General features: G+C 38.3%; 1 protein-coding gene across 6 annotated transcripts in view; it reads left to right on the forward strand.

Annotated features, from left to right (window-relative positions):
- GAS2 (growth arrest specific 2) overlaps window positions 1–14,659 on the forward strand; it is a 121,967-nt gene that overhangs the window by 65,728 nt on the left and 41,580 nt on the right. For all 6 annotated transcript variants that reach the window (XR_009454452.1, XM_059709149.1, XM_059709153.1 and 3 more), the window contains exons 6-7: window positions 5,707–5,848; window positions 13,175–13,282. Coding sequence is in view for 5 of the 6 variants with exons in the window: in XM_059709149.1 (XP_059565132.1) it covers window positions 5,707–5,848; window positions 13,175–13,282 (250 nt within the window). In the remaining variant the exon portion in view is untranslated. The remainder of the gene's footprint in view (window positions 1–5,706; window positions 5,849–13,174; window positions 13,283–14,659) is intronic.

The raw sequence follows: 14,659 nt of genomic DNA on the forward strand, positions 1-14,659 counted from the left end.
ATTAATTAATTCATCCTATTTAAAGCACTTGTCTCTGACTACTAAGAATATCATGTTTTCACATGGGTGAAATTTCCTTTCAAATCTAAATATATCTTTAAATTACTTTAAGACAGAATAAAAATGGGGCAAAAACTATCTTGCAAGAATCTGTAAACTGTTGCAAGTTTTAAAATGGGGCCGTAGTCAGTTTGCTCAGTGGTTAGAGCGTCTGCCTGTGAACTGAAGGGTCCCAAGTTCATCTGGTCAAGGGCACATGCTGGGTTGTGGGCTCAATCCCCAGTGGGGGGGGGGGGGGCGAGCAGGAGGCAGCCAATCAATGATTCTCTCTCATCATTGATGTTTCTGTCTCTCCCTCTCCCTTTTCTCTGAAATCAATAAAAATATAAAAAAGGGGGTGAGAGGTTTTAAAATTTGTCCCTCTAACTCTAGTAAAGTTGGCCCCAGGTGTCTTTTATTTGAAAACTATAGTCTACTAAATAGTTAGAGTAAATGTTCTCACTCAGGACTCAGTTTGGGCTCAATTATTTTATCTAGAACAATCTCAAAAGTTGTGCCACATGCCAGAAAAACAAAGTCCATGTATAAAATCTCATCATGAAGTCATCAACCATAAGACTCTTCCCAAGCAGTGTGTAATATTTTTTAATGGGGCAAAAAAAAATGTATTGCCCTTTCAGTATTTACCCTACTTTCTTATCCCTGGGACATACAAATGTGAGGATTTGGTTTTAGTGGATTCACCCTTCTTGCTTTAGTTAGACCCTGGGAGCTACAACAGCCTTCTCTTCCCCAAAACTCTAAAATCTTGTCCTTGGAACAGAGTAGAAACCAGTATAAATTTGTAAAGACCTCATAGACAAAATAGAAATATGAAGTGGTATAGAGTTAATCATGGAAACCATAACAAAGTGGCCTTTTGGAGCATTGGAAAAAAAAATAGACTTACTTGTTGTCTAAGTTGGCTTGCAGGTGTGGGCCCCCAACCTAAGGGGAATTTCATGATTTACAGCCTGTTGACATCTCCAGACAGACAGGAAGCCAATGAATCGTATTTAAGTGTGCATTTCTGGACTGGCTGACTGTACTAGAGGCAGCCTGAAGTAGCCAAAAGCCAATATAAGCAGAGATTTGGGGCTTAGTGCTGATTTTCTGTGTTCAGCAACATAGCTAATTTGCAGCTTTCCCAGATAGAGGAAGCTCTCCAGGGCAAGGTTCCGTGTGTGACTGTGACCAACTTCATTCAAACTAAGTCCACTTTGTATCAGACGTGGAGTGGAACCTCCTGTCACTCTAATAACATATTATTTTACTTTGTGAAAAAAGTAACAGAAAAAGTTAGGCAACCTATTCCTGAAAGGTGGCATGAATCCACCTACAATTACAAATGAAATCATATTTTCCAATTGGCCTACTTTATACTTTCACATATGAGGTTTTTCACTCAGTATTGACTTTTAATTGGCTGTGACTCCTAGTGTTTTAAATTTCTCTACGTTCACTGCCCAGTTTGTTATTCTCTGAAGAATATTAAACATAACGAATTTTTATACCTTGATGGAACGAAGAATTCAAAGAAGTCTAGGGCGATTAAGAACGAGTTGCCTGCTGAAGTTCATGCAGCCAGCTAGTAGCAAAGCTGTATTTATAACTTGGTCTGCTCCACTCCAGCACTGAGATATTTCTGCTATTCCACAATTATAGCAAAATCAATGTAAAGAAAGCCTATAGTAAGGGGGGGGGGGGTTGTCTTTTTTGTCTTTTTTTTTTTTTTTTGGTAAAGGATACAAACAATTGTAATATAAACATTTTTAAAAAAATATGTATATATATATTTCTTTATTGATTTCAGAGAGGAAGGGAAAGGGAAAGATAGAAACATCAGTGATGAGAGAGAATCATTGATTGGCTGCCTCCTGCATGCTCCCTACTGGGGATCGAGCCTACAACCCAGGCATGTGCCCTTGGCCGGAATGGAACCCGGGACCCTTTAGTCTACAGGCCGATGCTCTACCCACTGAGCCAAACAATATTGCCCACTGGCCAGGGCAATATAAACAATCTTAATACTACTTCACATCTTAATTATGATGCCATTATATTATTTAATTTGGTGGTATAATATACTTTAAAAGTAAAAACTTTGGCAAAAGTACATTTGTACTGCAGTTTTCTGGCTGTGCAACATTTGAAACATCAATTAACAGCAATCTCAGAGGTTGTAATGTGTCTGAAGCTGCGCTACGAGTGTAATGGATACTGTTGTAATTCGTTCTAATAATATTCAAATACAAGGATTAGAATGTCCACTTTATATTGAAAGAAAGCTGAGGCTCAGTAATAATGTATGCGAAGGTGCCCTCATGGGCCAGACACATGCTGGTGTTCAATAGCAGTTGCCTTTCTCACATTCTTTCTCCCTCCCTGCACTGCTACATCAGACCTGTAGGGCAGGCCATTTCATCTCTGCCTTCCTGCTAGAAAGCAGACTCCTAGAGGTTAAGTGATCTGCTAAACTTAAAGAGTAGGCTCATGACACAGTTAGCTCAAGCCTACCTCAGGTAATAATGATGCACAAGTCTCCATGTGAGTATTGTTGGTACTTACCAATGGGAATGAAATGCTGGGTTGAGTTCAGTGTAATTAATACTAGTATCACAGTTTTTTGGGTTTTTTTAAAGTGTTCTTATTTTGGATAGGGTTTAAAGTCACCTGGAACATTTTTTGTTTTTGTAAAGCATTTATGTACGTTCAATATTGGCATGTTTTATTAAAGTGATATGCATTTAAACACCCCAAACAGTGAAACCAAATACATAATTGGAACTCCAAGTTATTGTTATATGAGAATACAGGAATTTTTTTTTCTTTTATTTAAACAGTATAAGTACCTACTGTGTTCCAGGATCCATGCTAACTGCTGAGGATGCTGTGAATCAGAGAGTGGTCTCTGCTGTTAGAGAATTTGCCGTCTGGCACATGTTTTAACTCATGTCCCAGTATGTGGCTAATATGATATAAAGGTTAAAAATAAGATAAGTGGTGCCTAGGTCTTTGATTTTTGCAACTAAAAATGACTCCATTCATAGAGGCAGTTCTCAAAGCAGCATTTGTACCGTTGAGTTATGCTAGCTTAAACTGTTTTGTAGTGAATTTTAACGTTTTCCAGCACTCAGAGGGTACCTAACACATACCACCCAACCTTACCATCTAAATTCTGAAAAAAAAATTAGAAGATAAAGGAGTGGCAGATAGAACAGCACACATCCTCTTTGTTGCTGATAAGGTCCGAGTCGACAGACATGCTTATTGTCTGTAACGGAACTGCAGGATCAGGCCAGTTGGCCACCTAATTGCAGGCGAGGATGAATCAGGGTGGAGGTTCCTGTAGAGACCTTCCTGGGGGCAGTTCTTTTCTAGATGAAGAAGGTAAAGTGAGTCCAGCATGTTCACTTTATTCTTATGCCATGATCTGCATGGTGGGTTCAGGATAACCTGTAGGAGGGCCGACACACAATGAAGACACTATTCAAGAAATATGAATTTTAAAGGCCTCGGGGGGGGGGGGCAGGTGGAACCTCTTTCAAGAAGAGGAACCACAAGTCCCAGTCTTGCCTGTTTTTTATTCAGTTTGGTTACACATTTGTCCCTTAGCCATGCATGCAGGCAGAGCAGATAGAATCAAAGGCCAGTGAAGTTTAGTGAACAGTGTGAAGATGATCAGGTTAGGAAATCACCTCGAGCCATCACAATCACAGCATTGCAATATTTGCATTCTGATTAAGTGATGGTTTTTCACCAAAGAGATAACATCCAAGGTAAAACCTGCTGAGATCAAGGTCCATTGGCCTTCCGATGTCTCTTTTGCACTTTCAAGCTAATGCCGTTATGCGCTGGTCTTCAGCATGCTTAGACTTACCGATTTGATAAACCCTTTTATGTTGTTGGAGAGGAGAGAATAATGGAGGAGAGAGACCAGAAATTAAATGAACCGAACACCCTCTACAACAGCGGTTCTCAACCTGTGGGTTGCGTCCCCTTTGCCAGTCGAACGACCCTTTCACAGGGGTCGCCTAAGACCATCCTGCATATCAGATATTTACATTATGATTCATAACAGTAGCAACATTACAGTTATGAAGTAGCAACGAAAATAATTTTATGGTTGGGTCACAACATGAGGAACTGTATTTAAAGGGCCAGAAGGTTGAGAACCACTGCTCTACAAGAACAAAACATCAAGAATGAGGAAATTGCTTCCCCTTGGGAATGTCTACCGAACACATGCAATGATGTCAGTTAAAATAACAGGCCATTAGGACAGGTTAGTATTTAGTAATCTAAGATTTTACATTTGATACTGTTTTAATGTACAGCTCACTCTAAGGTACTAGACATACCACCAACATACTTATTCTCTATCTATAGATTATTTACTTGGTAGATTATCCATGACCTGAGGCTTTTCCCTCTCCTTTCTAACTCACAATCGCCTGGTTAAAAGTAAGAGAAAATTGGCTTCAGTTCCGAAGTCAGAGAACCTGGCTTTGCATCTTTGTTCAGCTCCTACTTAGTTCTGTACCTTCTCTGGATCTGTGTTCTTAGCTGTACAGATGAAGTGTGTGATAGATGATCCCAGAGGCCCTTCTCAAATCTTAATTTCTGTTTACCTTTGGCCTCCTCCACCTGGGTGCAACTGATGTACATCTAAGAAAGCAAATCAATTTTAAGTTTAGCCTAAGAAAAATATGATTATGGGAGATAAAAATGCTAATAACTATATTTATTTTTTAAAACTTCTATGGCATTTATAATTTAAAACACAGAAATTTAACATATTATTCTAAATTGTTTTTCTTTCTTCTCTGTTCATTTTCTTTCCTAGAAACATTAGACATGCTTTCATTATATTGTTTTTAAGAAAATAACCTGTATAACCCATAGTCCATTGTTCCTGGGCCCCATAGGAGGTATACAATTAATATAGAGAATTTCTTTTCTGTTAAATCATTTAAGAATGTTTATTTGGGGGGATTATTGTTTTCAAACTTGGCTATGCCTGAATTTATTTCCATCTTTAACAAGCTTGTGTCCAAAATAGGAGTTCAGTTGCATCACTTATATCATTTCCTAGTAAATATGAAAACTGAATACTAAAGGTTATATGGTTATTTGTATTATTGATTCATTAATATATTACATGTAGCATTTTATTTAATCTTAGTATGCTATTTGTTATGTGTTGATTCATATATGTGTACACACACACACACACACTCAGCAGATATGTTTCTCCCCTGTTTAAAAGGTGCCATTTAAGAACCATTCCATGCCAGGAAAAGTTAAATTGTTTTAAAAAGTTATCAGTTTGCTCCTGTAGTCTTCATAATCAACTATAACATACTAGAGGCTCAGTGCATGGATTAATGCACTGGTGGAGGGCGTGGCCTACGGGGATCAGCCCACTGTGGGAGCGCCACTCATCCCGGTCAGCCAAGCAGTGCTCCCACTGTGGGAACACACTGACCACCAGGGTACAGCTCCTGCATTGAGTGTCTTCCCCCTAGTGGTCAGTGTGCATCATAGCGACTGGTCGACCAGTCGTTCTGGTCATTCCACCATTCGGTCACTGGGCTTTTATATATATAGATAGTAAGTGTATCATTGTAAGTTATGCATCTACGTTGATCTCGTATCTTTTAAAAGGTATGGTGTGGAGCCTCCTGGTTTGATAAAATTGGAAAAAGAGATTGAACAAGAAGAAACACTTTCTGCCCCTTCTCCTTCACCTTCTCCTTCATCAAAGTCTTCTGGAAAAAAGAGTACAGGAAACTTACTGGATGATGCAGTAAGTAAAACTGGTCAGACTTATACTACGTAGTCTTTTTTTAATTTCAAAACTCATCTTGTTTTATTTATTTTTTTAATTTAAATTCCTTATTGTTTAAAGTATTACATATGTCTCTGTTTTCCCCCATTGACCTCTCCCCAGCAATTCCCACCCCCCAGCACATGCCCTCATCCCCTACTGTCTTTATCCATGGGTTATGCTTATATGCATGTATACAAGTCCTTTGGTTGATCTCTTACCTCCTTTAACCCCCCACCCCCTGCCTTCCCTCTGAGGTTAGACCGTCTGTTCGATGCTTCTGTGTCTCTGGATCTATTTTTGTTCATCAGTTTATATTGTTCATTATATTCCACAAATGAGTGAGATCATGTGATATTTATCTTTCTATGACTGGCTTATTTTGCTTAGCATAATGCTCTCCAGGTCCATCCATGCTGTTGCAAATGGTAAGAGTTCTTTCTTTTTTACAGCTGTGTAGTATTCCACTGTGTAGATGTACCACAGTTTTTTGATCCACTCATCTGCTGATGGGCACTTAGGCTGTTTCCAAATCTTAGCTATTGTAAATTGTGTTTCTATGAACAAAGGGGTGCATATATCCTTTCTGATTGGTGTTTCTGATTTCTTGAGATATATTCCTAGAAGTGGGATTACTGGGTCAAATTATTCCACACAATCTCTTATCAGTCTAACCTATATCTATTTCAATTTCATTGAAATTCATTTTAAAATCCTGTGAAAAAGTCTGTACTTCTACCGTTCATTTTGAGATTCAGAACTGAGCCAGTCTTTCAAATAAAATGTCACTTAATTCTGCTGAATAGTATCTAACAACGTAGGACAATAGATCAACGCCTTAAAAGTTGACTTTGAAAACACTCAAGATCCTTGCCAGTGGTTTGACTCCTCATTTCACAGGTAAGAAGCCTGAAGCATGAGATCTGGAGGATTGTTAACGAGGCAAAGCAAACACCACAGAGAAGATAACTGCTCTTTACCGACTGCCTGCTGTGGTCCAGGGTCTAGCATTGTTTTCCAAGTGCTCTAGGTATCTGTAAGGCAGGTTTCTTACTGAGAAAACACAAACAGAAGTTGAATCACCTCCTGAGGAAAAAAGAGGAGCTCAGATTCCAACCCAATTTTGTCTAACTCTGAGGTCCCCATCCCTCTACTTAGCAGAGTCCTTGAGTCACAGTCTTTGGCAGATTAGCAGCTATTATCATTGTCCCTCATAATCACAGAAAACATCCTGGGTGTTGCAGCAAAAAGAATGAATTAAAACTCTCTGGCAACTTCTGTTGCCTGTTAAGTAGTTCTTGTTGATAAGTAGTGTGTTCGATTATGTGTATTTACCTCCCAGAACATGTGTTTTGGGTACAAATGTTTAAAAAAATGGTTATTTGTTTTATAGCAAATAGTAACATCATTCAGAGCTGTTAGAGTGAAGTATGTCTCCAATACATGGGGAGAGTCCTGAGAAACTAGCAGCAGCCATAATGCCCATTCTAAGAAGTAGACAGGACTAACAAGGACTGCTGGCCCATGGCTGAGGGCTTCCTTCGCCAGGGGCTGAGCTGAAAAGGCTGGGACTGTGGCTGACTGGCACTACCCAGTGCAGAAACAGGGTTTCCCCTCTTTTGCTTTCCTCCATGTGGCACTCTAACGTACACTGCAGGTTCGGATGAGCAGAAATATAACTTTTTCTGGCAGATTGAGACTTCCCATTTCTGCTAAGGGCAGCAGACTTAAACTTAGCCTGTTACAGTATCTTAGCCAATAACAGTTTAATTTAGTTTTCTTCTGTTCAGTCCATTCAGGAATTAAAGAATAGGCAAGGACATTTTTTATCCTTACCATTGACTTGTGAACCAGGAGGTCATGGTTCGATCCCCGGTCAGGGCATATGCCTGGGTCGTGGGCTCAATCCCCAGTGTGGGGTGTGCAGGAGGCAGCCAATCAATGATTCTCTCTCATCATTGATGTTTTTATCACTTTCTCCCTCTCCCTTCCTCTCTGAAATCAATAAAAATACTTTAAAAAATTTAAAATTATACAACGGTTTTTAAGGAACAGTGACATGCCTTGCTTATCATAGTATTTTGTATTTATTTTATAAGTTGATTAAATAAAGTATTGTATTAATAGTAGGTAATAGTGCATTATTTATATATTGATGAGAACAATTTTCCCTGATTTATTTTGGGGTAAGATGTTCCTTTAGTCTTTCTCTTATAAATGTGTATCTCCGAGGCAACTGCACTTGATTTTAATCCCTTTCCCCTCAGCTGTCACTTCTACTCATTTTCTTTAATGTTTTATAGTCAGAGCTTTGGCCAACATCTTAACCTCCTAATGAATTAATTTCTGAATCAAATACATTCTTTTAGTTCTCACATTATGAGGCTTATGTCTCATGTTTGACATTGTTGAACAATGTGTTCTTGACATTATTATCCATAAACATTATTGTTACCTAGGTGCAACTCAGATTTGATGAAAATTTACAGGGGTTCCCTTTAACATCCAAGGTAAATCCCAAATCATTTATGTCACATAAGTCTCCATGTGCTGGCCTATTTTGTCTTTCCCCTCTAGACTCATCCTAGCATTTGGAGGTACCCATTGTAAAGATGGCTGCTAACCGCAAATTCCAAAGGACATTTTATGCTCTGTGTTTTTCCTCATTTGCTTTCATCACCATATGTATGCCTATACTTCTTTTAAATCTACCTTTTCATCTTTTAAAATTCAGGCTGTGAGCTTTCCTTGGCATCTCCCCTTCCAGGTGATATTGGCGAATTAGTCCTCGATGCCCCAAGTGTTTGTATGTATTTCATGAGGTATTTACCTTATTGGGCATAAATACCTATTCTTCTTTACGTGGAGTCCTTGTTCTCAAAGACATGGGCCGTCTTTTATTAGTCTAGGTCTATTAGTGCCATTTTCATTGAATAGATTATCAATGTGAGTAATTAAGGCTTTAAAAAGCTTCTTCCTTGTTCTATTTGTCTGGAATGGCCATGTGCTCTGGAAATGGGCTACTTTGCAGAGGGAGGAGATGTTGCCCCTTGAATCCATTTACATGAACCTGGGAGAAGTAGCTAGAATGGTTCCCTTTCTTTACCAGCTTGTCCCATATGTGGTGGTCCCTCATCCTTGAGAATGGGAGGAAAAGGACTGGAGGGAGGAGGTGGTGAAAGAACTATGAGAAGGATTTTGGAAAAGTTTCTTCAATATTTCAGTCCAAGCAAGACTGTCACCCCATGGTGGTTCTCCCTTCTCCAACTTCTAGTCCCCCAACTGGAAACAATGAGGGGCTCTCACAAGAGCTTTAAACCTCTTTTAAAGTTTCCCACAAATTTGGGAACATAACCATCCATTTAGTTACGGGGTTTTAATTGAATGTAGGAATGTGCAAACTGGATATTTCTGTACCATTGCCAGCTAGAATACTATGATCTGAAAGGTTTTAAACCAGCATTTCTCCAAGAATGTTTAGTCAAGTACTGACACCCCAGATGCCTCGCAGGGAGAAGAATTCCATGGTTAGGTTGGTTTGAGAAACACAGCTCACTGTATTCCCTGGGTAGAGTTTGGCAATTCACTGTGATATATTAAAGGCACTAGCGAGTTCCGCAAGATCTTGTTTTAACTGGAATTTTCCAAATTATTTGGCCATGGAAGTTTCTTATTGTCTCTCCTTCATACTTTGTTGCTGAATTGCATTGCAATATTTGCATAGTTGCATATGCCTGGGTCGTGGGCTCAATCCCCAGTGTGGGGTGTGCAGGAGGCAGCCAATCAATGATTCTCTCTCATCATTGATGTTTCTATCACTTTCTCCCTCTCCCTTCCTCTCTGAAATCAATAAAAATACTTTAAAAAATTTAAAGTATTCTTATTAAGTGATAGTTTTTCACCAAATAATTTATTTCAGGGACAGTGGAACAGAGAGAAACATAATTTGAGTCTCACTAATGATGTAAATCAGAGATTCGTATGTCAAATATGAAAATTAAGTAGTCCCTATGGCAGTTGCTTCACTGCATGTGAAACATATATAGCGGCGGGAAATTGAAATTCATGTACCCCAGTTTGTGTTTTAGAATGGGGATGTAAAATAGAGATTGCCTGCAAAGTTCCCGTGTTCAGTTAAAAATATTGGCTATTTCTGCTCTGACAAAATTACTATTTGTATCAAAAAGTAAAGAAGAAAGAGGATAAAGAGGGGGAAGAAAACAATAAAGAGGGAAAAAAGAGAAAAGAAAAAGGAAGGGCAGAGTAAGAAAAGCAGACCTGTGTTAAGATATCATATTGCAGAGAGCAATTTCAACAGGAACTGCCAGTTTTGAAACTGTCAATATTTCCTCACATTTATTTGTTTGCTACTTAGGGGGATTGAGGAAATTTGGGAAAAAAAATATAGGTGACCTTTTGTGTGGATAATTCGCGCTACCTTCTTTAATCAAGATATCATAAAAGAATACATAGTAGTGTCCATTCAGATTAATTTATTCTCCCGAGGTGATTCAGCCGTGATAAAGTGGTGGAGTCGGGTTCAGTTCTCTTTGCATTCCCACACAATGAGTTGAATCCAGTTCTAAGAAACCATTCTTACTTTCTTCCTCTTCTCCATCAACTTCCTCAGTCTGGGGATGAGAGATAGCGTAATTCTGAGTAATCAGGCTCCTCTTGAAATCCCATTTCAGCAGAATACTGGCTGGGTTCCTGGGCCCAAGCAGAACACCTGCCAGACTGACTTACCCCGAGGTAATGTAAGACGCACAGATGTCATCGGTCACTGTTTACTTAACAATCTATTTTCACTACCCCGCAGTCTGGCCTCATCTCTTCCATTTCTGCCCCCACCTCTCACACAACCACAAAAAAAAAGCCCTTGATTTAAAAAAAAAACAAGTTTGTTTTCACAGCTCTGAAGGCACTGGGAGAAGGGCAGGCCACTTGAGGAAATGCATTTTGTATTTCACTTCCTTTGATTCCCACAGTTTCTGTGTTTTGTCTAAGAACACTTCAAGATGGAAACACTTTTACCCATACTTGCGATTATCATTTTTTTTTTTAGCAGAGGAACAACTTGAACACCAGTTTACCCTTTGCTCAATTACTGTGTGGCAGGAAAGCTGGGCCAAGCAGGGCTCTCCTAAAGTTTGGGCCACGTGCTTTCATAACGCTGACTTATTGTTCTATCATCACCATCTTATTTAAGAATATCCATTCAAAAATGTCTCTAGGGACAGAATTCTGTTAATATTGTGGGAGGGTGGATGTACCTATGGGTCAAGTATCATATGATAGAAAAAATTCAGAACTCAAATACACAGACCTAATCACTAACTTAATGACCTTAACAGGTTTTATTTTTCCCCATTTTTCAATGAAATCCATTTGTAACATTCTTTGAATCCAATCTTAATCTGTTGCATGATTTCCCCTTGTGTCCCATATAGGCTCATGTTTTTATTTAGACATTCATTTAGTTACTCAATATGCATTTATTGAACACATAGTATATGCAATTAAGGGATTTTGTTTTAGTTGAAGGATTTAAACCAGTAATGAAATACTATCTTAACCCTTAAATAACTCACAATCCAGCAAAGAGAAATTAGGGTTAACCAATAACTGATATACAATTTGATATGGTAATAAGTATTAAGAATTGTAGGTTTATATGTTGGCAGAATTAGGGATTCTAGAAAGGACAGATGAAAATATGTATCTCAAAGTTGGTTCCCTCTCCCTCAGCTATAGTGTCAGTTTTTCTTTATAGATCTTCACTGAGGCATAATTGCATAGCACTTAATGTAAGTTTTCTTCAGGATTCCTCCACTTTTTTTCTAGCTTTTTCTCTATTTATTATGCTTCCATACTTTCTGGAACCTCTCAATCTGGGAAAACCAAGCTGTGTAAGTTCTGTACACCAACACACAAGTGAACTCATGTGTCACTCTTTCCACAGGTTTTGTTTAATAGAAGGCTGATTGAAGTCAGACATTGCTTTATTTGAAGGAATGATTGACTATCTTTGGTGATAAAACTCTAGAAACTATATCTTTGTGGAAGGAAGAACTTAAGTGGGAGAGACCAAGCCAATTCTTCAGAAACTAAATTTATTCTGTCTAGCTTTTCAATTGCAGGGTGCATGTTGTTTAGATCTGTGACTCAAAACACAGGAAATTGTTGCTTTGGTTTGTTTGGTTGGTGAGTTGAAGAGAGGGCAGTTATGAGACACAGCATGACAGGTTCCCAATTAAGAAAAACATAAATATAAACTTCATTCCTAAAGTCATGGTTTATATATACATTGCCTTCTAATAGTCACAACTACTTACAGGCATTGTGCACACATCATTTAGATTAGGTATTTTTTTTTTTTCAGAATAGAGAGATAGATAAAATCGAGGTAAATTATGATATTCAGACGTGGTTTTATAAAATGTATGTAAATTGTAAGATACTGCCACTGAAGTAGGTTTTGGAGGGTGGCATTTACGGAGATGGAATACATTGCTGGGTGAGCCTGGGTGTACTAGAGATGACTTCTTTTTTTAAAAAAAATGTTTTTATTAACTTTTAGAAAGAGAGGAAATGAGAGGAATAGAGAGATAGAAACAATGATGAAAAACATCGTCAATTAGCTGCCTCCTGCACACCCCCAACTGGGGAGCAAGCTGTACAACCTGAACATGTGCCCCGACTGGGAAATGAATCGATGACCTCTTGGTTCCTGGGTCGATGTTCAACTGCTGAACCACTCTGGCCAGGCTAGAGATGACTTATTAAAGAAAACCTTTGAGTTCAAAATAAAATGAAACAGTAGTCTCATTAAAACAACAACAACAACAAAGTGTTCCATTATCTTTATTTTGAAATGGGTAAAATTCATATTGTTAAATTACAACGAGGAAGCACAGTTTTGACATATGTTCTATTCTAGTTTTCAATGTATTTATCTTGGCAACCCAATGTACATGATCTTTTTAATTCTCCCGCAATGAGAGAACTCAGATTCATTCTTACACTGCGAATTGATTTGCTTGTCATTATCCTCCAGCATTGTTTCTTTGTCATGACCCAGCTCGTGCCTTAGTGCAGTTATTGGCCTTCAGAAAATGCCTTCCAGGCCTGATCTTCACATAGTTAGGACGCACCTTCTCATATTATGTTCATAGTGTGATATAGAACACATATGAAAGCAGCCCTGGTCCAGGGGCCTTTGAACCCACAGAACAGATTAATCTAAATGGGACTTGATGAAGGAGAATGAACTGGAGAATGAACTTGCCTGCTCTTCTATTTCAGGTGAAAAGGATTTCTGAGGATCCTCCTTGCAAATGCCCAAACAAATTCTGTGTGGAGAGGCTCTCTCAAGGAAGATACCGAGTGGGAGAAAAGATCCTCTTCATTAGGGTAAAGTTTTACTGCTCACATCATATCTTATCCTTTATGAGACTTTCAGGACTTGAGTGGGGGTTACAGGAAAGTATGACCAGTAACTAAGCAGGGACTTCCCCTATGGTGGTTACAGTTGGACTTGAAGACACGAGGTAGGAACATTTAAAAACATATCACATAATTACTGCTGAGGGCTAAATAAATAGAACTCTCTCTCTCTTTTTACATATACCCAAACATGCACACCAAATAGACCACAGAGATAAAGTAGAATGAGGAAAAGAAAAAACAACAAATTCATTTTTGTTTATACATTCAGTTTCAAAGGAATCCTCCCTCCCCCACCCTCCACACACAGATATCCCCAATGGGAAACAAAAATCAACATTCTGCCCTGATCTTTCATATCTCTACTTCAGGAATATCATCCTATTGGTCCTGGCAATTTTCAAATTATTTGAACATGATTTTTAAAAGAAGTTTGGATTACGAACCAGGGTGAGGGGAATGAAAGCTCATTACAATGGCTGGGCTAAATAGTGCCTGACATTTATTACTTAGTTTTCTGAGTGAATGAAGAAATGTGGACTTATGCCAATGAATGATTTGGTGGTCTTCATTTTACAATTGTCCTAATTATATATCTGACTAAATTGTAATTAGTGGCTCAATAAAGTCACATTTCAAGTCTTTCACTTGTGATCTGTTTAGGTAATAATCAAGAAAACATAATCTCTTAAAATAAGACTTTTCATAAGACCAAGAATTGTTCTTCTGAGAAATAAGAAAATGGAAAATATAGCACTGATACATTCCTATAATTGATAAGTATAAATATTTTTCCACCAGAGTTTTTAGTCATTACCTAAATAACAGCAATTAGGTTTCAAAGGAGCTATAGTCTCTTTTCTTTTGAGTAAGTTACAAGTTTCTTGCTTGTTATTTTATTTTGTAGAGCAGAATATTTGAATGCGTACATCTAGTACAATCAATGAATACTCTAAACTAGTGGTTCTCAACCTTCTGGCCCTTTAAATACAGTTCCTCACGTTGTGACCCAACCATAAAATTATATTCGTTGCTACTTCATAACTGTAATGTTGCTACTGTTATGAATCGTAATGTAAATATCTGATATGCAGGATGGTCTTAGGCGACCCCTGTGAAAGGATCATTCGACCGCCAAAGGGGTCGCGACCCACAGGTTGAGAACCGCTGCTCTAAACACTACTCACAGTGATGGCCCAGTAGAAGTTTTGCCGGTGCAGTATTTTCTTAATTTCAACTTTTGACTGAAATTTATTTGTGTGAACGGTTTTTGAATGTTCTACATCATGTTATTTGAAGAAAAGTTTGATCATAATTAGCCTTCAAAATGATGTCAGTCAGTTT

Source organism: Myotis daubentonii, chromosome 9 (genome assembly GCF_963259705.1).
Source record: "Myotis daubentonii chromosome 9, mMyoDau2.1, whole genome shotgun sequence".
In the NCBI taxonomy this organism is placed as follows: Eukaryota; Metazoa; Chordata; class Mammalia; order Chiroptera; family Vespertilionidae; genus Myotis; species Myotis daubentonii.